We start from the raw sequence: 25,174 nt of genomic DNA, 5'->3' as shown, positions 1-25,174 counted from the left end.
ATAGACGTGAATTAAGCTAAATATCTACGTAATAACAAAATGTAGATGAGACTATGATCATTAATCTGACTAAAAGAAATCATAATGAAATCATGAGATACATTCTTGAATGTTTGCCTTTGTGAAACAAGCACGTATTTGTGTAACTATCCGAATAATTGTATGAGTAACATACTTATTAACATTTGATTCTGTTTAGTGTATTTTCCTCCTCCTCATCCTTCTTCTGCTTCTTTAATTCAGTTTCATAACATTTGATCTGGTTGAAGCTATAAGATACCAAATTATCACCAGATCCTTACTTGAAATAAATGAATGAAATAAAACTCAATCAAATCAACCTAGTGAATGTGTGTGTATGTGTGTACACGTACAAGGAAGTTACACTCATCGGCCATTTTATTAGGAACACCCATCCACCTGCTATTTTATGCATTTATCTAATCAGCCGATCCCTTGACGGCAGCACAATGCATAAAATCATGCAGATACAAATGAAGAGCTTCAGTTAATGTTCACGTCAAACATCAGAATGGGAAAAATTGTGATCTCAAAGTGGGAATTTCATTATGGCATGGGTGTTGGTTTGAGCCAAATGGACTGATTTGAGGATTTCAGAAACTGCTGATCTCCTGGGGTTTTCACATACAACAGTCTCTAGAGTTTACAAAGAATGGTGCATAAAACAAAAAATATTGAGTGAGCGACAGTTCTGTGGGTGGAAACGCCTAATGGCCAGATTGGTTTGAGCTGCCAGGAAGAATATAGTAACTCATACTATAATCACTCTTTACAACTGTGGTAAGCAGAAAAGCATCTCCTCATGCAACAGCAGAATGGTCATTAGGTTCCACTCCTGCCAGCCAAGAACAGGAATCTTAGAATCAAGAACAAGTTCTTATTAAAGTGGCCGGTGAGTGTATATATGGAATGCAAATAATGTATGATTACTAACAAATCACTCATGTTCTGCTTTCTAGTCTCCTATATTTAGTTAAACTTACCAGGTTCCCATAATGGAGAACTCCTCAGTTACCCAGACTCACATGGAGAGGCCGGCGGTGGTTAACGGGGATCAGCTTCCCCCTCCTTACAACCCTACATGCCCTCAAGCCTATGCCCACGGAGCCAGGAATGTCGGGGAGGCTGGAATTTCTACAGTTACTCAATGTAGTAATAATGTCGAAGCAGCAGACAGCATTCCCCCAGAATACACACAGTGCTTTGAGGATGTTAGCTGCTTCTCTGAAGCTTCCATCAGACGAGGTATGTGGATCTGTGTACACTGTTAATCAACTGAATATATTCATTTATAACACTGTAACATTTCACTAAAGCAGTTCTGAGGTAAATGATGCCAGTATCAGTTATAAGTATATTTCATAAGCAAGTAATGCATCTATCTATCTATCTATCTATCTATCTATCTATCTATCTATCTATCTATCTATCTATCTATCTATCTATCTATCTATCTGGCATATCACTGCAGTGACGTGGGCGCTATGGCATCAGCCATCAAAGTCTCTAGGGAAGAATTATACTGTAGAAGTGGTTTCTCGTTGCCTTCTACTGGATTAAGTAATGCATAGTCACCTGCAAACCTGTTTTCCATCCTCACCCTTAGTAACTGACTTTATCTATTAATACCTTTATCTTCAGGTTTCATCAGAAAGGTATACCTCACCCTTATGGTTCAATTGCTGATAACAGTTGGAATTATCTGTGCATTTCTCTATTGGTGAGTAATAAGCTGTTCAGGTTAATCATTTGAGTACTCACTCATAAATGATTATATTATACCAAATGGACAATACTCATACCAGGCTTTTAATATCAATAATTCTGATACCCAGGTCGAAGAACTGGAATATGATTCTCTAGTTCTCGAGTAAATTAATGTTGCTTTTGTCCCCTTTGAACAGGGAAACACTGAAAATCTGGGTTATACGCACCAGTTGGTTTGCCTACACCATGATGTAAGTGTTTGACATCACTCAGTGTTTGTGGGTTTGTAGATAAGGGATCATACGTAATACTGACACCAGGCTGTGTGATTATCAGATCTAAATAAGTCAGTAATCTGGACTATGACAAAGGAGGCAAAATTACAGGAGACACAGTGCACCTCCATGCAACTGTGTGTGTGTGTGTGTGTGTGTGTGTGTGTGTGTGTGTGTGTGTGTGTGTGTGTGTGTGTGTGTGTGGGTACTTGTACTTGCTACATATCGAGGACTGGAATACATTTTAATCACCAGATTTAGGACATTTTTGGTAAGTGAGGACATTTTGGCTGGTCCTCACTTTTTCAAAGGGTCATTTGAGGGTTAAAACTTAGTTTTACTGCTCAGGATAAATTTTTTTTTAGGTTAGGGTAAGGAATGGGGTTAGGCATTTATGATGGTTAAAATTAGGGTAAGGGACTAGGGAATGTGTTACATCAATGGGTCCCCACAAAGATAGAAGTACATGAATGTGTGTGTGTGTGTGTGTGTGTGTGTGTGTGTGTGTGTGTGTGTGTGTGTGTGTGTGTGTGTGTGTGTGTACTTGCTACATATCGAGGCCTGGAATACATTTTAATCACCAGATTTAGGACGTTTTTGGAAAGTGAGGACATTTTGGTTGGTCCTCACTTTTTCAAAAGGCCATTTGAGGGTTAAAACTTTGTTTTAGTGTTCAGGATAAAATAAATTTTAGGTTAGGGTAGGGGTTGGGGTTAGGCATTTAGTTGTGATGGTTAAGGTTAGGGTAAGTGGCTTGGGAATGTATTATGTCAGTGAGTCCCCACAATGATCGAAGTATGAAAATGTGTGTGTGCTTTTCAATAGGGGGACAACCCTAGTCCTTATCATTGTGTTTTCCTGCTGTGCTGATGTCCGGCGAAAGGTTCCCTTGAACTTCTTCTTTCTTGGGCTGTTTGTAAGTAAACATCAACCTGCCCTATGTTTAAGAAAACACTGAGTACACACACAGTATTTTGGTTTTTAACTGATCTATTCCCAAACAGACTGTTGCAGAGGGGCTGCTGCTTGGATCGGTGACTGTGTAAGTAATATCTTTACAAATTACATATAAAATCTACTTTTCTACACGAAGATCCATAAATCTGAGTTCACTATCGAGAGCTGTTCTTACTTCACCATTTGCAAAAATTGGTAACCCTTTACAACAGTGATACATAACTCAGGGGTAACTCTGCAGGGACTAAGCAGGAACAAATGAGTCATTCTTCATCATCACTTATCTTGTTCCTACTAAGTACTACTAGTTAATTACTCAATATTTATGAAGCATTCATTGTTAACTAAGCAGTAATTACTGGGTCCTGAGGTGTTTTATGACCAAACGGTTCTCAGGACTTATTGAAAAGAACTGCTCACTGGGGAGCTCATTCAGGAGGTACACACCTTCAAGGGCTTGTTTTCTGTTTCTATTCGCACCACCGGTAGGAACACTGAAGTGATGTAAGCTGGCTTGCTAGCATGCTGTTAGCAGAAAATGCTAGCAAAGATTTTTATATTTTGCTTAAATGCATCAAAATTGTGCTGTATTTCCTCCACCGCATATACGCTCAATAAAGCCTGGACTTCACTGTCGGTCCATTTGTCTGTATTTTTTCTTTTTTCCCCATTTTTGATGTTAACGATAGAAGCTGTTGTTTACACAGCTAACATTTTACACAGATTTTTAAAAACAGCGGTCACTCATGATTCCGCTTGTGCTGAGAGAAGACCTATCCTGAAGTAGGAGCTAAAAATGCCCCTCAAAACAGCATTCTAAGAACTACGATCAGTCTCACTTCCTGCAGTGTGGACACACAAAACAAAGGCAGAACTTCCTCTGACAGTTCTAAGAACTATAAAGAAGTTCTTCCAGTCTGAAAGTGTCTTTAAGCAGTAATTACTGGTTCTCCTGCATAACTACTAAATATTGCACTTTTAATTACTGATCACATAAACATTAATTCTCAGTGGCAAAGCCTTACGTTCCTCCTTGAGATCTACTGCCTAATATACCTTAATGAATTCCAAAATCTCAGTGTATATCCTGTAAATGTCTCCATGAGTTTTATTATTATTATTATTATTATTATTATTATTATTATTATTATTATTATTATATGGGTGTGTTTTTTAAATTTATCTAGTCAAGTGAGAAATAGACAACAATAACCTACAAACATACAAAGCTATTATGTAGCAACAAATAAAAAAATATTATCTATTACCTTGCTTTCAACAGTCTTGTAAATACAGTAGTTTATGTTTAAATAGCAAAATATGAATGCTTCAGTAATTAGTAGTAATGAATTACCATTGTTTCACATCATAATTAACTACTGAAGAATAACACAGTAACACATCAGTCTTTAGTAAAGAATAAAGGTAAAATTCTCATTACTTAATGCATTTAAATAAGTAAGTAAATAAATAAATAATAAACTGAACAAGCATTAACATTAGCATGCCATTTGTTTGGTTTATATAGAACACACACACACACACACACACACACACACACACACACACACACACACACACACACACAGGATATTACACAGTTGTGCAAAGATATGAAGTTTTTCTTCATGTGCTGAATGGATATTTCATGAGCAAGCAAATCAAATGAGTGATATTTTTCAACATGTGGAGATAAATTTCATATTTTTGCACCACCGTGTAATGTTCTTTATATTATATGGACACATCCACAGAAAAATACGCAACTTAATCAAAAGAGTTTTAATTTTGAACCGGTTTGCCATTTTGACAACGCGTGTCTAGTCAGCAGGAAAACACTGGGAGTGACATCATCGGAGTGAAATATCAGGAAATATGTCACTCAGAGCCACAATGGGGCGGCACGGTGGTGTAGTGGTTAGCGCTGTCGCCTCACAGCAAGAAGGTCCTGGGTTCGAGCCCCGGGGCTGGCGAGGGCCTTTCTGTGTGGAGTTTGCATGTTCTCCCCGTGTCCGCGTGGGTTTCCTCCGGGTGCTCCGGTTTCCCCCACAGTCCAAAGACATGCAGGTTAGGTTAACTGGTGACTCTAAATTGACCGTAGGTGTGAGTGTGAATGGTTGTCTGTGTCTATGTGTCAGCCCTGTGATGACCTGGCGACTTGTCCAGGGTGTACCCCGCCTTTCGCCTGTAGTCAGCTGGGATAGGCTCCAGCTTGCTTGCGACCCTGTAGAAGGATGAGATCCACAATGTATTTTATATAAAAAATGCGAGTTTTTCAACATGAGAAGATAAACTTCATATCTTCAAGTCAATGTGTGATTTTCTTTTTATTATATAGACACATTCACAAACAAAAAGTATACAAATTTATCAAAACAATTCATCGATTTCCTCACGATGATATATAGAGAAATATCTCACGGTTTTGGATCTCCATGTCCTGGATGTAGCTCGTACGAAAAATACAAGTGGTGTATTTCCCAGTAAAACACTCCTGTCCATATTAAATATACATATTAAAAAAACTTGTACATGCTATTTGTTATTACTTATCGTAGGCATATCAGACACTCACTGGTCAACTCTTGAATATTTTCTATCAATAAGATCATTAAAAAGCTTATAATTTCTGCTTTCCAAAGAAATTTATCTCGTTATGTTATCTCAGGATGCACTCTCACTCTTGCTGTTCTGATGAAGTATTCAGCAAAATTTTCCATCAGATAGTTTTGATGTTATGATTCATGGAAGACGTTGAAGTAAGTTTTCATAGCTTTACCTACTTATTTTTTCAAATCAAACTGATTCATGTAAATAAATAAGTATTTTAGAATAAAGCTGTAGTTGTTCTGATGAAAAACATTGCGATCTTAGTGGTCTGAATGATACTTAAAAAAAAAACGCAAGTCGGAAATGAACTGTAAACCCGAATAAGTTGAGTTTACTTAAAAAAAATTGAGGAAAGTGGTTGCCTTAAAAAAAATAAGTAATTATTAATGATTGAATTGAGTACCTTAAACTTACAATCTTCTGTAAGATCAACTGTTATATATAGTTATTGTATGTAAAATTTTAAGTTAAATGTACTAAATCCCAAGTTGATCAAACTAAAAATCTTCTGTAAGATCAACTGTTATATATAGTTATTACACATAAAATATTAAGTTACATTCACTAAATTCCAAGTTGACTGAACTTGAAACCACTTACAACATTACTGTCTTCCCTAGTCCTTTTAACACCTCATCGTCTCTAGCCGCTTTATCCTTCTACAGGGTCGCAGGCAAGCTGGAGCCTATCCCAGCTGACTACGGGCAAAAGGCGGGGTACACCCTGGACAAGTCGCCAGGTCATCACAGGGCTGACACATAGACAACCATTCACACTCAATTTAGAGTCACCAGTTAACCTAACCTGCATGTCTTTGGACTGTGGGGGAAACCAGAGCACCCGGAGGAAACCCACGCAGACAACATGCAAACTCCACACAGAAAGGCCCTCGCCGGCCCCGGGGCTCGAACCCAGGACCTTCTTGCTGTGAGGCGACAGCGCTAACCACTACACCACTGAACACAAAACTATAGTTGGTAAATATTACCAAGAAAACTAGTTAGCAAAACTAGAGGGCAAATTTAGCTGGGGAAGTCATGGGATAAAGGTTAGAGATGGAGCCGTGGGCCCAAACGGTCGCTGGTTCAATTCCCTGGATCGGCAAGAAAAATCCATAGCTGAATGCCCTTGAGCAAGGCACCTAAACTTTTAACACCTTAAAAGGGAAAACCATTGTTGTTGTTCTAGTTATGTTATCTTTATGTTTAACTTCCATCTCTGTAACCGATTAGCTAGAAAAGTAGAAGAAAAACAACAGGAAATTAAAATATCAAAATTGCATTTTTATTTTACCATTTTGCACAAAACAAAAGGTCTAAAAACAACCTCTCTGCTGTTGTTGCCGCAACATTCTTTTTAGGACTCTGAGTGTCCGTTTGGGTTGAACTAAACTTGGAACATTTGGTTGAGGCAACACTTGTATCGAAGCAAAACACACCGTAAACCCGGAAGAAGAAGAATTACAAGAATTTCTGAAGCCTTATGCGCCTCGCCTCATATACGTATACGCTCTTGCCAGTATCTGTTGCCGTTGTCAACAAGCCACAGAACCAAGACCAGCAACACTAACGACTCCATGTTTATTGTTTACTATTCGGGTTGTTGTTTTTTTTTCTGGATAGGACAGTGTAGAGAGACAGGAAATGAGTGGGAGAGAAAGACAGGAGGGATCGGGAAATGACCTTGGGTCGGAATCGAACCCGGGTCCCTGGATTTATGGTATGGTGCCTTAGCCATCTGAGCCACGAAATAAATATACTGGAATATATTCTTAAATATATATATTCTTAAATATACTGGAGTGAAGTGAAATACACCTTAATGGTCATACTTAAGTGTGTGTGCGTGTGCCTGATATCTGAGAAAAGTAACGAGTAATAAGAGCCTTAACAGAAATGTAGTGAAGTGAAAAGTATGGTATTTGTCATTCAGATGTAGTGAAGTGAAAGTTAAAGTATTTTTTAAGAAATAAACTCAAGTAAAGTACAAATAGGCTACTCCAAAACTGTACTTAAGTACAGTATAGTAAATGTACTTCGTTACTGCCCGCCTCTGGGTAGAGGCCAGTTGACGCAGTCTAAAGAAAAAGAGGTGTGGTCATAAACAAAACTTATGAATTTAATCCATTCAACTTAAATGTATTCATCTAAACGACTATTTCCACAAGTTGACAATACTTAGTATTTCCCAGTAATGTCATCAAACTTATATTTTTAAGTGCATTTTAATTAATTTTTAAAAGTACATTTGATATCTGGGTTTACAGTGTGTGAGTGTCAATTTCAATTCAGTTAACCAGGATTGTTTATTGGATGTGGATCACACAGTTTTTTCGAGGTTCGCCTTGAAAGCTGTAAATATTAATTGAAATAAGAATCATTTATATTCTTTAATATAAACACTAGTAGGCCCTACTTTTGAGAAATACAAAGGCCTACAGAGCAGAAAGAAGATATTAGAAATAATCTTTGATGATTTTTTTATTGACTGTACCAATTTGACATTTTTACCTAATTAGCATAATTAAATACTACTTTGCATCATTGGTTTTTACTAATTTTTAAAATTTTGTATTCAGTATACAACCATCTGTTTTTGATAAATGATAAAATACATTTTTTTAGAGTCAAGTATAGGGTATTTATCCTATACAGCTTCTTTATAAAGAGAATTATAGTATAAAGACAGCCAGAACTGATGAACGTGTGTGTGTTTTAGGTTCTTTAATGCAGAGGCTGTTCTGTGGGCAGTAGGAGCCACTGCCTTTGTGTCCTTTGGTCTGAGTCTATTTGCAATGCAGAGTAAGGTCAGTAACATGGCAATATAAAAAGTCCAATCAAAAAGTTCGAATTCACACTTCTCATTTACTTGAACAGATTTTAATTTCGAAGACATCATTATTACATGGCGATCCACTTACAGAAATCTGCCCATGCTGCTTTTGTATTTTCAGCTTCCGTCTTTATTATGTATCCTTATGTATATGTAAAGCAAACAATATGGGAAGTCAAATCAAGTCCATTTATTTGTATTGTGCTTTTAACAATAGACATTGTTGCAAAGCAGCTTTACAGAAAAATATACATTATAAACGTGAACTAATAAATTTATCCCTAATGAGCAAGCCTGAGGCAACGGTGGCAAGGAAAAGCTCTATGAGAAGTTATGAGGAAGAAACCTTGAGAGGAACCAGACTCAAAAGGGAACCCATCCTCATTTGGGTGACGACAGATAGTGTGATTATAAATAACTCACTTCTATAAGTGTGTCCTATATACAGGCTTGTAGTACTCAAGTCCAACTCGTGCCCTAATTTTAAGGATTCGTGACTTGACTTGGACTTGAGCACTGATGACTCAGACTTGGACTCATGTATTAACTGCATTCGGACTCGTAAATTAGAGACGAGGACTGTGATTTTTTCTTTGTTTTTTGTAACATGCCATAATAATTTGGCATAAGATATTTATATCTACTGTACATTAATTTTTGTACTAATTTTGTGCAAGAGAGTCACATCTGCGTGCCTTGGCGTGTGCTTCAGATAGATTCTAGGACGTGCTCCAGACAGCATGCGCGCCAAGCGGACTTTCGCACACGAACCGTAAACGACTCACAACTGCCCAGGATTAAGGTGCAATCAGCGTGCTGATATAAAAACTGTGAAAATGCACGTACTTTGCAAAGTATTGAGTTGCATTGCTGACACATTACCGAGCCTTATTTCCTTGTTTGGTTTCCTGTTTCTTGTTTTTGATTCTACCTCGTCTACGATAACCTATTTGTGCCTCGCTTGACCTATTGCCTGTTTCACTGTTTTACGATTTTGCCTGCCGTTTTGGATTAATACCTGTCTTCATTTGTATTAATAAACACACCTTTTGCACTTACATCCATCTCCCAACCATCTCTGACAGAATACTTCACACTCCCTGACAAAGAGAATGCACATTCACCTGCTCATACGTCATGTTCAGGAACAAGCTAATGTTAATGGTGCTAAAACAGCCACCGTCAAATGGTGCGGTTGGAGTCTTGTTCTCGGACTTGACTCGGATCGATAGTGGACTTGACTCAGACTCGACTCAAATTTTTTTTAACGACTCGGACTTGAACACTGGGGACTCGAGACTGGACTCGGACTTGAGGTTTAGTGACTCGACTACAACACTGCCTGTAAAGTCACAAAGTACAACTGTGTCACCAGGAAATTCATGATAGTTTTAACATGAAGTCTATTTTGTTGAAATTATCAACTGTTCATTGATGGAGAAAACTGTTCATGACAACTGCAGTACTAAAGTTATCATGGCAATTGTAGTCCTCAGCCATCATGGTAAAACTGTAAGTGTCCAGAGCCATTTTCTAAGTGTATCTTTAGGCTGTCCATATTGAGCCGTCCTCCACAGGAGTGAAGTGATGAGAAATCCAGCCAGAAGTAGGACATACGTCTTATTTTAATAGACCTTTCTAAAAACTGGTAATATAGATATTTAGGCACTACCTAAAAGCGGCGCTCCTAATGACTGTATGAGCAAAATATTTGCAAGGGAACAAACTCAACCTGAATAGAATAATAATATTATAGCATATGAACCATCGAATTGTGTTGTGTATTTTGTGACAGTAAATTGCTGCATCGTCTTGTGACAGTGAGATCAATAATGAGATCCGCATTACAGTTATGAATACATATTTATTCCTTTCTTTGACACCGCATGCCATGCGTCAGAAACAACAACACAACATTTATTATGGTGTGACTCTGCTGGGTGCCTGGTGGACAGCAGTGAACCAGCGTTTTCACTTTACAGCATTACTATACAGTTCAGATCAGATATCAAACTTGACATGTCAAACAGTTGTCTGGTTACATCTGTCATGTGTTGGAGCTCAGAGTGTGCAGCTGCAGATTGCAAAGCGTGCGCACGCCATTAGGACTAATTACTGTGCACCTGTTAGGGTTTTGCTGGGATTCGAACCTGGTTGGCTGGTGTGATAATCCAGCAAACCCCCACTAGGCCACCAGGGGGATGACTCAAATGCAGAGGCGTGAGGCAGAAGTAGAAAAAGTATCAAAAGGTTTATTTACAACATATACACAAAAAAATCCAAAAAGTAATAATCCAAAAACACTCAGAAGATATAAGGGAAAAAATAAAAAATCCAAAAGTACAAAACAAAAGCCAAAAAACCAGAAAAGAAAAGGCAAAAATACCAAAGCTCAGAAGATCCAAAAACACAGTCACTACTAGGTCCAAAAGAAAAGCAAAGTGCAAAACAAAGAACACGGTACAGAGGAAACTGGAGATAAACATAACAGCACAAAGACTCCGTGACAAGAGGACTGAACTCAGGGGGTATAAATACACAAACTAAATTGAACACAGGTGAAAATAATCAGGACTAAACAGGCAATCAACACAAACACAAAACACAGGAACAGTGGCGGCCTCTAGAGGCCAAAACAAACATGACACGAAAAGGAAATAACAGCGGCCTCTAGAGGCCAAAACAGTCCCAGTCCTAACAGGACCCCCCCCCCCTCTAGGAGCGTCTCCTGACGTTCCCAGGGCGATCCGGATGGGCCGCATGGAAGTCCCGACACAGTTCTTTATCAAGGACATCCCGAGCAGGAACCCAGCAGCGCTCCTCAGGACCATAGCCCTCCCAGTCCACCAGATATTGCAGCTTGCCACGGACCCGGCGGGAATCAAGCAGGCGATGCACAGTGAACACAGTCTGACCCTGGAAGATGCGGGGGGTGGGGGGTTCCTAGGGGCAGGGGCATACGTAGACGTCAGTACGGGCCGCAACAGGGAAACATGGAAAGTGGGGTTGATCCTCAGAGTCCGGGGCAACTGGAGCCGGTAGGAGACAGGGTTCACCCTGTGCACCACCTTGAAGGGGCCAATGTAGCGAGGAGCAAGCTTGCGGTTCTCCACCCGCAGCGGAAGGTCCTTAGTGGACAGCCAAACCCGCTGCCCAGGGCGGAAAGCGTGGGCAGGTCTTCTATGGCGGTTGGCCTGAGTCTGGTTGGTTCTGGAGGTCTGTATGAGGGTCTTCCTGACCTTGCTCCAGGTCTTGCGACACCGTCTCACATATTGGTTGACTGAGGGCACCCCCGCGTCCTCATCCTGGTCCGGGAACAGAGGTGGCTGGAACCCGAATTGGCACTGGAATGGCGACAGCTTGGTGGCCGATGACTGCAGGGTGTTGTGGGCGTACTCTGCCCATGGCAGCCAGGTACTCCACGATGTCGGGTTATCCATAGCCAGGCCTCGCAGGGTGGTTTCCAGGTCCTGGTTGAGCCTCTCCGTCTGACCATTGGACTGTGGGTGAAACCCAGAGGAGAGGCTGGCAGTGGCTCCGATGACCTTGCAGAACCCGTGCCACACTCGGGAGGAGAACTGGGGCCCTCGGTCTGAGACGATGTCCTGTGGGAGACCAAAGACTCAGAAGACATGATTAAACATAAGTTTCGCTGTTTCAAGAGCAGAGGGGAGTTTGCACAGTGGTATGAAGCGGCAGGCCTTGGAGAATCTGTCAACTATGACCAAAATGACAGTGTTACCTCGTGACTCAGGGAGACCCGTGATGAAGTCAATTGCCACGTGGGACCAGGGATGCTGGGGAATGGTCAGAGGATGCAGGAGACCCTGGGGACGCTGTCATGGGTTCTTGGTTCTGGTGCAAACCTCACAGGACAGGACAAATGACCTTACTTACTTCTCCATGTTAGGCCACCAGAAGCGTCTTTTCAGGAAGTCCAGGGTCCTCCGAGCTCCCGGGTGGGCGGTGAGAGGGGAAGAGTGACCCAACTGGAGAACCTTGGCCCGGGCTTGATGTGGGACGTACAAGAGGCCCGGTGGCCCCGTCCCAGGACCAGGGTCCTGGCGTTGGGCTCGTCGGACAGCCTCCTCAATACCCCAGTGGACAGGGGCCACAATCCGGGACACAGGGATAATAAGCCCGACTTCACTCTCCCTGTTAGTGGCAGAGAACAGCCTGGACAGTGCGTCAGGTTTGGTGTTCTTGGAGCCGGGGCGGTACGAGAGGGTGAAGTCAAACCGACTGAAAAACAGGGCCCACCTAGCCTGTCGTGGGTTCAGTCTCTTGGCTTGCTGGAGGTACTCCAGGTTCTTGTGGTCAGTCCAAACCAGGAATGGATGTTGCGCTCCCTCCAGCCAGTGCCTCCACTCCTCAAGGGCCAGTTTGACTGCTAGCAGTTCTCGATCCCCCACATCGTACCGGGACTCCACAGGACTCAGGCGGTGGGAGAAGTAAGCGCAGGGGTGCAGCTTTCCTTCCAAACGTTGAGAGAGCACCGCGCCGACACCACTGTCCGAGGCATCCACCTCCACGATGAATGGTTGGGAGGTGTCCGGGAGGACCAGAATGGGTGCCGTGCAGAAGCGGTCCTTGAGGTCTTTGAACGCCTTTTCCGCCTGAGGAGACCAGACATAAGATCCACCTGTCCCTTTGGTGAGGTCCGACATGGGTGCTGCTACAGAACTGAAGTTCCTGATGAACTTGCAGTAGAAGTTAGCGAATCCTAAGAACCACTGAACCTCCTTAACGGACTTGGGAGTAGGCCAGTCCCGGACGGCCAGGGTCTTGGCTGGGTCCATTTGGAGTTGGCCTGTCCGTACAATAAATCCCAGAAAGGAGACCTCGGGAACATGAAATTCGCATTTCTGGGTCTTGGCGAACAGATTGTTCTGTAGCAGCTTCTGGAGAACCTGGCGGACATGGTGGCGGTGCTCCTGCACGGTCTTGGAAAAGATAAGGATGTCATCGAGGTAGACAAAAACGTACAGGTTAATCATGTCCCTTAAGACGTCGTTGATTAGGGCCTGAAAAACAGCTGGTGCGTTGGTGAGTCCGAAGGGCATCACCTGGTATTTGTAGTGCCCAGGCGGGGTGTTAAAGGCAGTCTTCCACTCATCTCCCTGTCGGATACGGATGAGGTGGTATGCGTTCCGTAGGTCCAACTTGGTGAAGACGGTGGCGCCTTGGAGCAGGTCGAAAGCAGTGGACATCAGCGGAAGGGGATATCGGTTGCGCACAGTGATCTTGTTCAGGCCCCTGTAGTCAATACATGGTCGGAGCCCCCCATCCTTCTTGCCGACAAAGAAGAAGCCGGCACCAGCAGGTGAGGTGGAGGGTCGAATGAACCCAGAGACCAGGGCGTCTTTGAGGTATTCCTCCATGGCCTTGCGTTCTGGCTGAGAGAGGGAAAACAGTCTGCCACGAGGAGGGGTAGTCCCAGGGAGCAAGTTGATGGCACAGTCGTAGGCCCGGTGCGGAGTAAGAACGGCGGCCCTGCTCTTGCTGAAGACCTCTTTGAGATCCCAGTACTCTGTGGGAACTTGAGATAACTCGGTGAGATCAGGGGGCTTGGCAGGAGACACAGGAGAGCTAGAGAGCAGACAAGAGGCATGGCATGCAGGGCCCCATTCCACAACCTGGCTTGTTACCCAGTCTATGCGAGGGTTGTGGCGAGTAAGCCAAGGGAGACCTAGAATAACTGGGAACTCAGGTGAAGGAATCAGGTGCAGGGATATTTCTTCCTTGTGACCTTGAGACTGGAGGAAGACTGGAGAAGTTACTTGGGTGACTCTTCCGTCACCTAAGGCTTGGCCATCCAGGGCAGACACAGACAGTGGGACTTCAAGAGGTGCAGTCGGGACATTGATACTTTGGGCGAAGTGAATATCCATAAAGTTTCCAGCCACCCCTGAGTCTAACAAAGCTTGACAAGAGTGGACGGACTCACCCCAGGAGATGGAGACCGGGATGTAGATTCCTTGGCCAGGGAGTCCAGGAGAGAGGGTAGGCCCCATCACAACCCTCCCTCGGCTGGACGGGGCGGTCCTTTTCCCGAGAGTTCGGGACATGATGCTCGGAAGTGACCAGGCTTGCCACAGTAGATGCAGCACTTGTCCCTCCTTCTGCGCTCCCTCTCAGATGCGGAGAGGCAAGTACGACCCACTTGCATGGGTTCTGGACAGTCACTGAAGGAGGTAGATGGGCTCCAGGTAGAGGTAGGGAGGCTGGGGGGGCTCAGGACTTGGCGGCGTTCTCTAATCCTGTTGTCCAGACGAATAGCATGTGAGATGAGAGTTTCGAGGTCACTTGGGCATCCAATAGAGGCCAGACCGTCCTTGATGGGGTCAGACAGACCATGGTGGAAGGCTGACACCAGGGCAGTCTCGTTCCATCCACTTACTGCTGCGAGCGTCCGGAACGAGATGGCGTAATCTGCGACGCTTCCTCCTTGCCGGATGGACATGAGCTTTCTGGCTGCGTCGGTACTGATGTCCGCCTGATCGAAGACCAGAAGCATCTCTTCAGAAAACAGCTGGAAATCAAAGCACTCAGGTCCCTGTCTCTGCCAGATAGCAGTAGCCCAGGCTCGCGCCTTACCAGCTAATAAGGTTATCACAAAGGCAATCTTGCTGCGATCCGTAGTGTAGGTGGTAGGCTGAAGCTCAAAGGTGAGTTGACACTGGGTAAGGAACTCTCGGCACTCACTGTGCTTGCCATCATACCTCTGTGGTGCAGGAAGGCTGGGTTCGCGAGGTGAAGAAGGGCAGCATGGCAGGAGTCACTGGAGCAGGAGCGGGAGCTGGATCAGGATGAGGAGATGCAGGCAGAGGTGGCAGCTGTGCCAGGGTTTTCCCAATTTGCTGAAGCAGTTCCTCGTGGTGAGCAAGGGCCTCACGTTGGCTGGTGAGCGTTTGTCCATGAGCGTCCATGGTCGCTCCGAAGCGTGTCAAAGCTGCCATAATTCCCTGAAGGTTGGCCAGGTAGACAGTTGAAGCAGCCTCTGCTGAGTCGGTCATGACGGAGTCTTTCTGTTAGGGTTTTGCTGAGATTCGAACCTGGTTGGCTGGTGTGATAATCCAGCAAACCCCCACTAGGCCACCAGGGGGATGACTCAAATGCAGAGGCGTGAGGCGGAAGTAGAAAAAGTATCAAAAGGTTTATTTACAATATATACACAAAAGAATCCAAAAAGTAATAATCCAAAAACGCTCAGAAGATATAAGGGAAAAAATAAAAAATCCAAAAGTTCAAAACAAAAGCCAAAAAACCAGAAAAGAAAAGGCAAAAATACCAAAGCTCAGACGATCCAAAAACACAGTCACTACTAGGTCCAAAAGAAAAGCAAAGTGCAAAACAAAGAACACGGTACAGAGGAAACTGGAGATAAACATAACAGCACAAAGACTCCGTGACAAGAGGACTGAACTCAGGGGGTATAAATACACAAACTAAATTGAACACAGGTGAAAATAATCAGGACTAAACAGACAATCAACACAAACACAAAACACAGGAACAGTGGCGGCCTCTAGAGGCCAAAACAAACATGACACGAAAAGGAAATAACAGCGGCCTCTAGAGGCCAAAACAGTCCCAGTCCTAACAGCACCTGTTCCTAATTAGAGCACAATCACAGCGCACATATATAAGGACTCTCAGTAACACACAAGCTTTGTCCAAAATCACTCACTCATTCACTACTCCCTACTCACTATCTAGGGAATTCTAGATAGACGACTATATACAGTAAGCTCATTGGTAAAATAAAAAAAACAAAAACTTTTGGACACTACTCCGCTGTGCCGTTATTTACGTCATTACTGTTGCACAATTTAAACGTGCCAGGTCAGTCGGCTGGTGGGTCTCATCTCATCTCATTATCTCTAGCCGCTTTATCCTTCTACAGGGTTGCAGGCAAGCTGGAGCCTATCCCAGCTGACTACGGGCGAAAGGCGGGGTACACCCTGGACAAGTCGCCAGGTCATCACAGGGCTGACATATAGACACAGACAACCATTCGCACTCACATTCACACCTACGGTCAATTTAGAGCCACCAGTTAACCTAACCTGCATGTCTTTGGATTGTGGGGGAAACCGGAGCACCCAGAGGAAACCCACGCGGACACGGGGAGAACACGCAAACTCCACACAGAAAGGCCCTCGCCAGCCACGGGGCTCGAACCCGGACCTTCTTGCTGTGAGGCGACAGCGCTAACCACCACACCACCGTGCCGCCCCCGGCTGGTGGGTTTTCAAAATAATAAATATACATTATCCTAAGCGTATTTCCCACATTAAAGGAAAAGACAACTTTTGTACAAAATCACCACAAATAGATAGATAAATATATAAAGTAATCGATCATGGAATTTACAGAGAAAGAACAGACCGCATAACAGTATCTTTTAACTTTTTTAAAGATTTTTTTTGGGGCTTTTTGCACCTTTTATTGGATAGGACAGTGCAGAGACAGGAAACGAGCGGGAGAGAGAGACGGGAAGGGATCGGGAAATGACCCCGGGCCGGAACCGAACCCGGGTCGCCCGCATTCATGGCACGGCGCCCTAACCACCTGAGCCACGACGCCCCCGTATCTTTTGACTTTTAATAATATGGGCTTTCGCTGAGCTCAGCGAAGATGCGTTCCGCCATATTGATCTACTGCGTGACGTCATGCGGCCCACCACTGAAAAGAACTCTTCAGTGCTTCATGGTAATAAGGTAAAAAACCAGTACAATCGCTTCTTCAAAGTTTCACCAAATGGTTTTATTTATGCAACTTAAAGCTCATAATACTGTATAACTTTGGTTGAGTAAAAACACGGAGCAAAAACATGGCTGAATCCTGAATGACTCCTATTTGGATTTGTCCTACCAAGCCTACTGCACATGCGTGAAGCGGCTCGGCTCGGTTTTCCCTTTCGGGCGCTCTCGTTTTCTGTTAGAATTTGGTAAAGAAAAAAAATATATATATATTATTTACTAGCTTACCGGGTCCATGAACATAAATCTGACAGCTGACAAGGTCGGGATATAAACGAATCAAATACAAGCCACCTGCCGGGACTCCTAATCACAGTGATCTGCTTGTAAACACTGTTTTCATGGGCCCAGTGACGTCACAGATCAGAGGGAGGCGCATTAACGAAAGATTCTGATTGGTTTATAGTTGCCCACAATCTCAAAATGGCTGACTCCTCCAACTTCAACTCCTCTGTGTCAATTCATGATTTCAAAGTTAAAAATATTTTTTCATGCTCGATATATAATGGAAATAATTAACGGAATTGATTACGTATATGTTTTTCTCCTATTACACACCTGGTTTTGTACAAAAGTTGCCTTTTCCTTTAATAAATAAAAAAGTACTTTGTGTCTGCTGCATCTTTCAGTTCTTTTAAATCAAGGCTGAATACTTTCTTCTTTGCCGCTGCCTTTTATTAAATCAAATTTGAGGATTTTGATTAATTCCTTGCTCTGCACTGTAACTTTTATTCTTGTGTTTTATCTGTCTTATTCTGTTTTAGCTTATTTTCTATTCTCTTACTATTTTTAATTGTACTTGAATGTCCGTTTCTAATGTGTTTCTTCCTCCATCCATTATTGCCATTTTCGTGCCACAACTTATAAATTTGTCACATGCCTGTTGTCATAAGGAAAAACAGACTACTGCTATACTCAATCTAAAATACTTAACGATCCTTATGAAACAGCTTTTACAGCTTTTCATTCAGCATGACTGCAATGCATGATGGTATATATTGCTTGGTTAGTGACTATCAGTTATACACTTCTTTTCACGAGCAGAGGTGGACAAAGTACCCAACTTCATTACTTAAGTCAAAGTACAGATCCCACTGGTCAAATGTTACTCCGATACAAGTGAAAGTTGTCAAGTCAAATTTTTACTTAAGTTAAAGTACTGAAATACTTGCTTTTAAAAATACTTAAGTATTAAAAGTATATTTTCTGTCACTGCATTATTGTATTATTGCCTCAACACTTACAATACCAAATGCCTCTGAAGCAACCTACTGGCTTTACAAAATTAACACATGCTGCGCCATCATGGTGTTTTAACGTTAAGCTAGCTAGTCAGTGAAGCTCCACCTGACATGCTAGCAAACTCTTTTCAAACTTGAAATCATATTGGGTAGCTAACGTTACTAGAAAATAAAGATTTCTACATTCTGTTTATTTGGCAAGATTATGTTAAAACATTTCTGAAAGGACTTCAGATAAGTTAACGTTATTCATGTTAGCGTAACTCCGTTTTTACATGCTAACTAATAGTGTCCAAGTTAACTAGCTATGTGTTAACGTTAGCCATGGACAAGACAATGGCAACTTGGCAGGCAAATCTATAGAAAGTCCTTTGACTAACCAGACTGCATAGCTATTGCAATGTTATCGCTAGCTCTAAAAGCACAGACAACTTCATTGCAGGCTTTCTCTTGGAATAAAACGTTTACATCCCTCAATATGCTTCTGCAGGTTTTTATAGGCCGTGATGTGGTTAGTTTTAGGCAAACAAAGCAAACGTTTAAAATTAAACGAATCTTTAATCCTTTCAGAAAACTGAAACATAGGTTCTAGTTATAGCCATGAGTGTGTGCATTCCCCAGAAGAACCGCCTCCTTCCAGTCTGCCATCAACTGATCTTGTTCAAATAATGCGACAGGGAAATCATTGAAATTGATTTTATCCAGTCTATGGACCTGACCTGACCCTAGTGATTACTGTCTCAGTGTCGCCTGCGGAAAAAAAGCAATCACATTTTAGAAAAGAAAAGAAAAAGCCTCCACTTTCAAAGCTGCTTCATAGTAACGAGTAATGAGGACCGTGATAGAAATGTAGTGGAGTGAAAAGTACAATATTTGTCTTTCAAATGTAGTGAAGTTAAAGTCATAAGTTTCCAGAAAAAAATAATACTCAAGTAAAGTACAGATACTCAAAAAGTGTACTTAAGTACAGTATTCAAGTAAATGTACTTCTTTACTGTCCACCCCTGTTCACGATGCATTATGGGATACTACGAGTCCACTATATAGGGTGTAATAATTCTCACTATACATTTGGACAGCACTACAAAATGGCGAACTCACTATATCGTCCACTATATAGTGCACTTTATAGTGAGTAGTGAGTGATTTCGGAAACACAAGGACAGACTTTGCGAGAGCCTTGTATTATCACTTTTCTGGTTTTGACCCTATTTGTGTTTTTGTACTGTGTGTATTGTATTACCTCTGATATCCTGTCTGTGCCTCACTCAACCACTGCCAGTTTTTCTGACTCTGCCTTTGTCTATGTTTTGGATCTGTTTGCTTGTGTGTTTTCAATAAAACTCTTCTTGCACTTACATCCATCTATCGCCATTATATGACAGAAACTGTCAACTGTCCAACAAGCTACTGGACTAATAAAACTGTTTTAACTAGTTTTATATGAAACTGTTGTGAATATTTTCCGTAAAATGTGTTAGCAAATAGTCTCATGCAAATATTTTTAATTTAAACTTTAAATTTTAATTTAAACACAAGATGAAAACCCATGTCCCAACAGCTAGCCGCTGTGTCCGGGGATCAGGTCGTCGAGGCCCCTGCCTTCGACTGCCACCCAATCCACACTGCACCAGTCCCCTACTACTACCTCTGTGGGTGGTGAACTCACAGGAGGTCGGGCCCACGTCACCTCTTCGGGCTAAGCCCGGCCGGGCCCCATGGGCAAAGGCCTGGCCACCAAGCGCTCGCAAACGAGCCCCAACCCCAGGCCTGGCTCCAGGGTGGGGCCCCGGCTGCGCCATACCGGGCGACGTCACGATCCTCAATGGTTTCTCCATAAGGGTTTTGGTGAACTGCTCTTGGTCTGGCCTGTCACCTAGGACCTGTCTGCCTTGGGAAACCCTGACAGGGGCATAATGCCCCCGACAACATAGCTCCTAGGATCATTCAAGCACACAAACCCCTCCACCACAATAAGGTGGCAGTTCTAGGAGGGGCTTCCAATGAGGAGACTGTCTTGTCTTCCAATGAGGAGACTGAGGCTGATGACTCAGAGGTGGACTCGTCCATTACCCAAGCCGAAGTCACTGAGGTGGTTTGCAAGCTCCTCGGTGGCAAGGCACCGGGGGTGGATGAGATCCGCCCTGAGTATCTCAAGTCTCTGGATGTTGTGGGGCTGTCTTGGTTGACACACCTCTGCAACGGGGCGGTCGGGGACAGTGCCTCTGGAGTGGCAGACTGGGGTGGTGGTCCCTCTTTTTAAGAAAGGGGACCGGAGAGTGTGCTCCAATTATAGGGGAATCACACTTCTCAGCCTCCTGGGGAAGGTTTACTCCAGGGTACTGGAGAGGAGAATTCGACCAATAGTCGAACCTCGGATCCAGGAGGAACAATGCGGTTTTCGTCCTGGTCGCGGAACACTGGACCAGCTCTATACCCTTCATAGGGTGCTCAAGGGTTCATGGGAGTTTGCCCAACCAGTCCACATGTGCTTTGTGGATCTGGAGAAGGCATTCGACCGTGTCCCCTGTGGTATTCTGTGGTGGGTGCTTCGGGAGTATGGGGTTCGGGGCTCTTTGCTAAGGGCTGTCCGGTCCCTGTACGAACGGAGCAGGAGTCTGGTTCGCATTGCCGGCAGTAAGTCAGACCTGTTCCCAGTGCATGTTGGACTCCAGCAGGGCTGCCCTTTGTCACCGGTTCTGTTCATAATTTTTATGGACAGAATTTCTAGGCGCAGCCAGGGGCCGGAAGGAATCCTGTTTGGGAACCACAGGATTTCATCTCTGCTTTTTGCGGATGATGTTGTCCTGTTGGCTTCTTCAAACTAGGACCTTCAACATGCACTGGGGCGGTTTGCAGTCGAGTGTGAAGCGGCTGGGATGAGAATCAGCACCTCCAAGTCCGAGGCCATGGTTCTCAACCGGAAAAGGGTGGCTTGCCCTCTCCAGGTTGGTGGAGAAGTCCTGCCTCAAGTGGAGGAGTTTAAATATCTCGGGATCTTGTTCACGAGTGAGGGAAGGATGGAACGTGAGATCGACAGGAGGATCGGTGCAGTCTCCGCAGTGATGCGGTCGCTTTACCGGTCCATTGTGGTGAAGAAGGAGCTGAGCCAAAAGGCGAAGCTCTCAATTTACCGGTCGATCTACGTTCCGACTCTCACCTATGGTCATGAGCTTTGGGTAATGACCGAAAGAACAAGATCACGGATACAAGCGGCCGAAATGAGTTTCCTTCGCAGGGTGGCTGGGCGCTCCCTTAGAGATAGGGTGAGAAGCACAGTCACTCGGGAGGAGCTCGGAGTAGAGCCGCTGCTCCTCCACATCGAGAGGAATCAGCTGAGGTGGCTCGGGCATCTTTTTCGGATGCCTCCTGGACGCCTCCCTGGGGAGGTGTTCCAGGCATGTCCCCCTGGGAGGAGGCCCCGGGGAAGACCCAGGACACGCTGGAGGGACTATGTCTCTTGGCTGGCCTGGGAACGCCTCGGTGTTCTTCCCGAGGAGCTGGCCGAGGTGTCTGGGGAAAGGGAAGTTTGGGCTTCCATGCTTAGACTGCTGCCTCCGCGACCCGGTCCCGGATAAAGCGGAAGAAGACGAGACGAGACAAGATAAAAACCCATCTATCTTCTTTACTCTACCACACAAAACGCCTTTTCTTTTCCAGTGAATGGCATTTCTATATCTAAAAAGATAAAAAAACATACATTAAACATAAAATTTTGACCTGTTTCCACACATGCTGTTAAAATTTGAGGTCAATTGAATGAGAATTGGCAAAGTTATTAGATTGTGAAATGATAGCAAAATTTTTGAACCACCCTGTATAATGAAGTTTTGGTAGCCTTTCGGGTGTTCAGCGTGTCTTTAGTTTCAGTTTTCAGTTTATTTATTTAGTACTTAAACTGAGCACCAAATTAACCCCGTCCTCTCTCTTTCGCGGCCAACAAAGAAATGATTGTGCGCATGTGCAACAGCAAAGTTTTGTCACTGGATCTTCTCACGAGCTCTGACGTGTGACGTTGTGTTGTCTTGACAATGTGCAATATTATAACAATATTCCATGCTCATTCTCCATTAGGGAGAGTGGTGTAATACATGGAGGATAAGCGATATGATAATATCGCATGCCATCAATAAACCCACTAGAAGGGAATAGAATGCATGTTTTTATTCCATGGAAAAAGTCGTATCATAGTATGTGATACGTGCACAGACAGAATCAAAAGCCAGATTTACAGAGACGTTGGAGTCAAAGTGATGAACATAGGACATATGATTGCAGGATGTGTTGTTAAATGTGACATCTCTAGTTACTGAATGAGGTTTTTAATTCTGCACATGTTGGAAAACCAGAATCTCTGATCACTTCTTTTAGCATTGTAATGTTTAAGGGTTTTTTTCACATTTATATGCAGATCTCATGACTACATGACATTTATATGACATTTGGAACTTTGCATTAAAAATAAATATAAATCAATGAATAATTGTTCCAACTTGTCCAACTCTTTTGCTCATAGTGGGACTTCACATCTGTCAGTGGAACCCTTTGGGTGCTATGCTGGACTCTGGTCTCGTTTGGGTTACTCTGTGCTATCATGAGATCCCAGGTAAACAATATGACTGACACGGAAAATGAATGATCAGAATCTGTTCTTTATATTTTATTTCATCTTTAGTTTACTTTCAACAGTTTCTATATATTGCTTACGCATCCCTGGGGACATTGGTTTTCTCTATCGTAAGTAATTGTCCATATTTATTTATTCTTATAAAGTTTGTTTTTGACACCATATTACTTGTCATATATTATTACGCTAATCATGACAGCATGTCACATGTCTGTTTCTCTCCCTTTAGTACCTGGTCATGGATACACAACTAATGCTGGGCGGGAAACACAAATACACCATCAATGCAGAGGAATACATTTTTGCTGCACTGAACCTCTACCTCGACATTGTAACAATTTTCTTGATGATACTTCAGCTGATCGGGCTCTGCCGTTAATGCAAATTATAATTATCAAAAAGACCAAAAAGAAGGTTTATCAAAATCCCTGCACTCTACATTCCCTCTTATTGCATTCTGTACTACTGTGACTATGTATTTATTTTTGCACCGAAAACTTCATAGCAGAGCAAAGCTCCATAATTAAGAGAATATGATAACGCATCAATCTGATTTTTGATGGCTTTTGTGACCATATGTATGAATGACAAGCATGTACAGTGGTGCTTGAAAGTTTGTGAACCCTTTAGAATTGTCTATATTTCTGCATAAATATGACCTAAAACATCATCAGATTTTCACACAAGTCCTAAAAGTAGATAAAGAGAACCCAGTTAAACAAATGAGACAAAAATATTATACATGGTCATTTATTTATTGAGGAAAATGATCCAATATTACATATCTGTGAGTGGCAAAAGTATGTGGACCTTTGCTTTCAGTATCTGGTGTGACCCCCTTGAGCAGCAATAACTGCAACTAAATGTTTCCGGTAACTGTTGATCAGCCCTGCACACTGGCTTGGAGGAATTTTAGCCCATTCCTCCATACAGAACAGCTTCAGCTCTGGGATGTTGGTGGGTTTCCTCACATGAACTGCTCGCTTCAGGTCCTTCCACAACATTTCAATTGGATTAAGGTCAGGACTTTGACTTGGCCATTCCAAAACATTAACGTTATTCTTCTTTAACCATTCTTTGGTAGAACGACTTGTGTGCTTAGGGTCGTTGTCTTGCTGCATGATCCACCTTCTGTTGAGATTCAGTTCATGGACAGATGTCCTGACATTTTCCTTTAGAATTTGCTGGTATAATTCAGAATTCATTGTTCCATCAATGATGGCAAGCCGTCCTGGCCCAGATGCAGCAAAACAGGACCAAACCATGATACTACCACCACCATGTTTCACAGATGGGATTCTTATGCTGGAATGTTTGGAGAAAGGAAAACACTGCATAACACTTCTCATTTAAACCAAAAAGTTCTATTTTGGTCTCATCCATCCACAAAACATTTTTCTAATAGCCTTCTGGCTTGTCCACGTGATCTTTAGCAAACTTCAGACAAGCAGCAATGTTCTTTTTGGAGAGCAGTGGATTTCTCCTTGCAACCCTGCCATGCACACCATTGTTGTTCAGTGTTCTCCTGATGGTGGACTCATGAACATTAACATTAGCCAATGTGAGAGAGGCCTTCAGTTGCTTAGAAGTTACCCTGTGGTCCTTTGTGACCTTGCCAACTATTACACGCCTTGCTCTTGGAGTGATCTTTGTTGGTCGACCACTCCTGGGGAGGGTAACAATGGTCTTGAATTTCCTCCATTTGTACACAATCTGCCTGACTGTGGATCAGTGGAGTCCAAACTCTTTAGAGATGGTTTTGTAAACTTTTCCAGCCTGATGAGCATCAACAATTATTTTTCTGAGGTCCTCAGAAATCTCCTTTGTTCGTGCCATGATACACTTCCACAAACATGTGTTGTGAAGATCAGACTTTGATAGATCCCTGTTCTTTAAATAAAATAGGGTGTCCACTCACACCTGATTGTCATCCCATTGATTGAAAACACCTGACTCTAATTTCACCTTCAAATTAACTGCTAATTCTAGAGGTTCACATAGTTTTGCCACTCACAGATATGTAATATTGGATCATTTTCCTCAATAAATAAATGACCAAGTATAATTTTTTTCTCATTTGTTTAACTGGGTTCTCTTTATCTACTTTTAGGACTTGTGTGAAAATCTGATGATGTTTTA

The 25,174-nt window shown here is 43.0% G+C and overlaps 1 protein-coding gene across 1 annotated transcript; it reads left to right on the top strand.

Moving 5' to 3' along the window:
* Window positions 1-1,046: 1,046 nt before the first annotated feature.
* zgc:110410 (uncharacterized protein LOC553618 homolog) lies at window positions 1,047-23,414 on the top strand. The gene is made up of 9 exons (XM_060920442.1): window positions 1,047-1,266; window positions 1,663-1,741; window positions 1,926-1,979; window positions 2,829-2,919; window positions 3,008-3,045; window positions 8,289-8,376; window positions 22,925-23,014; window positions 23,098-23,145; window positions 23,265-23,414. The coding sequence occupies exons 1-9, from the start codon at window positions 1,047-1,049 to the stop codon at window positions 23,412-23,414; spliced, it is 858 nt and encodes a 285-aa protein (XP_060776425.1).
* The last annotated feature ends 1,760 nt before the right edge of the window (window positions 23,415-25,174 follow it).

The sequence above is a fragment of the Neoarius graeffei genome, chromosome 5, assembly GCF_027579695.1.
Source record: "Neoarius graeffei isolate fNeoGra1 chromosome 5, fNeoGra1.pri, whole genome shotgun sequence".
NCBI classification, from domain to species: Eukaryota; Metazoa; Chordata; class Actinopteri; order Siluriformes; family Ariidae; genus Neoarius; species Neoarius graeffei.
Note: the sequence above shows the minus strand (reverse complement) of the source record. Positions and strands in the feature narration are given on the sequence as shown.

Bases quoted from the DNA above. Each gene is read 5' to 3' on its own strand.
- zgc:110410 (XM_060920442.1), top strand. From the start codon at position 1,047: ATGGAGAGGCCGGCGGTGGTTAACGGGGATCAGCTTCCCCCTCCTTAC. The intron at 1,742-1,925 runs GTGAGTAATAAG...CCCTTTGAACAG, and splicing joins ATCTGTGCATTTCTCTATTG to GGAAACACTGAAAATCTGGG. The intron at 23,146-23,264 runs GTAAGTAATTGT...CTCTCCCTTTAG, and splicing joins GGACATTGGTTTTCTCTATC to TACCTGGTCATGGATACACA.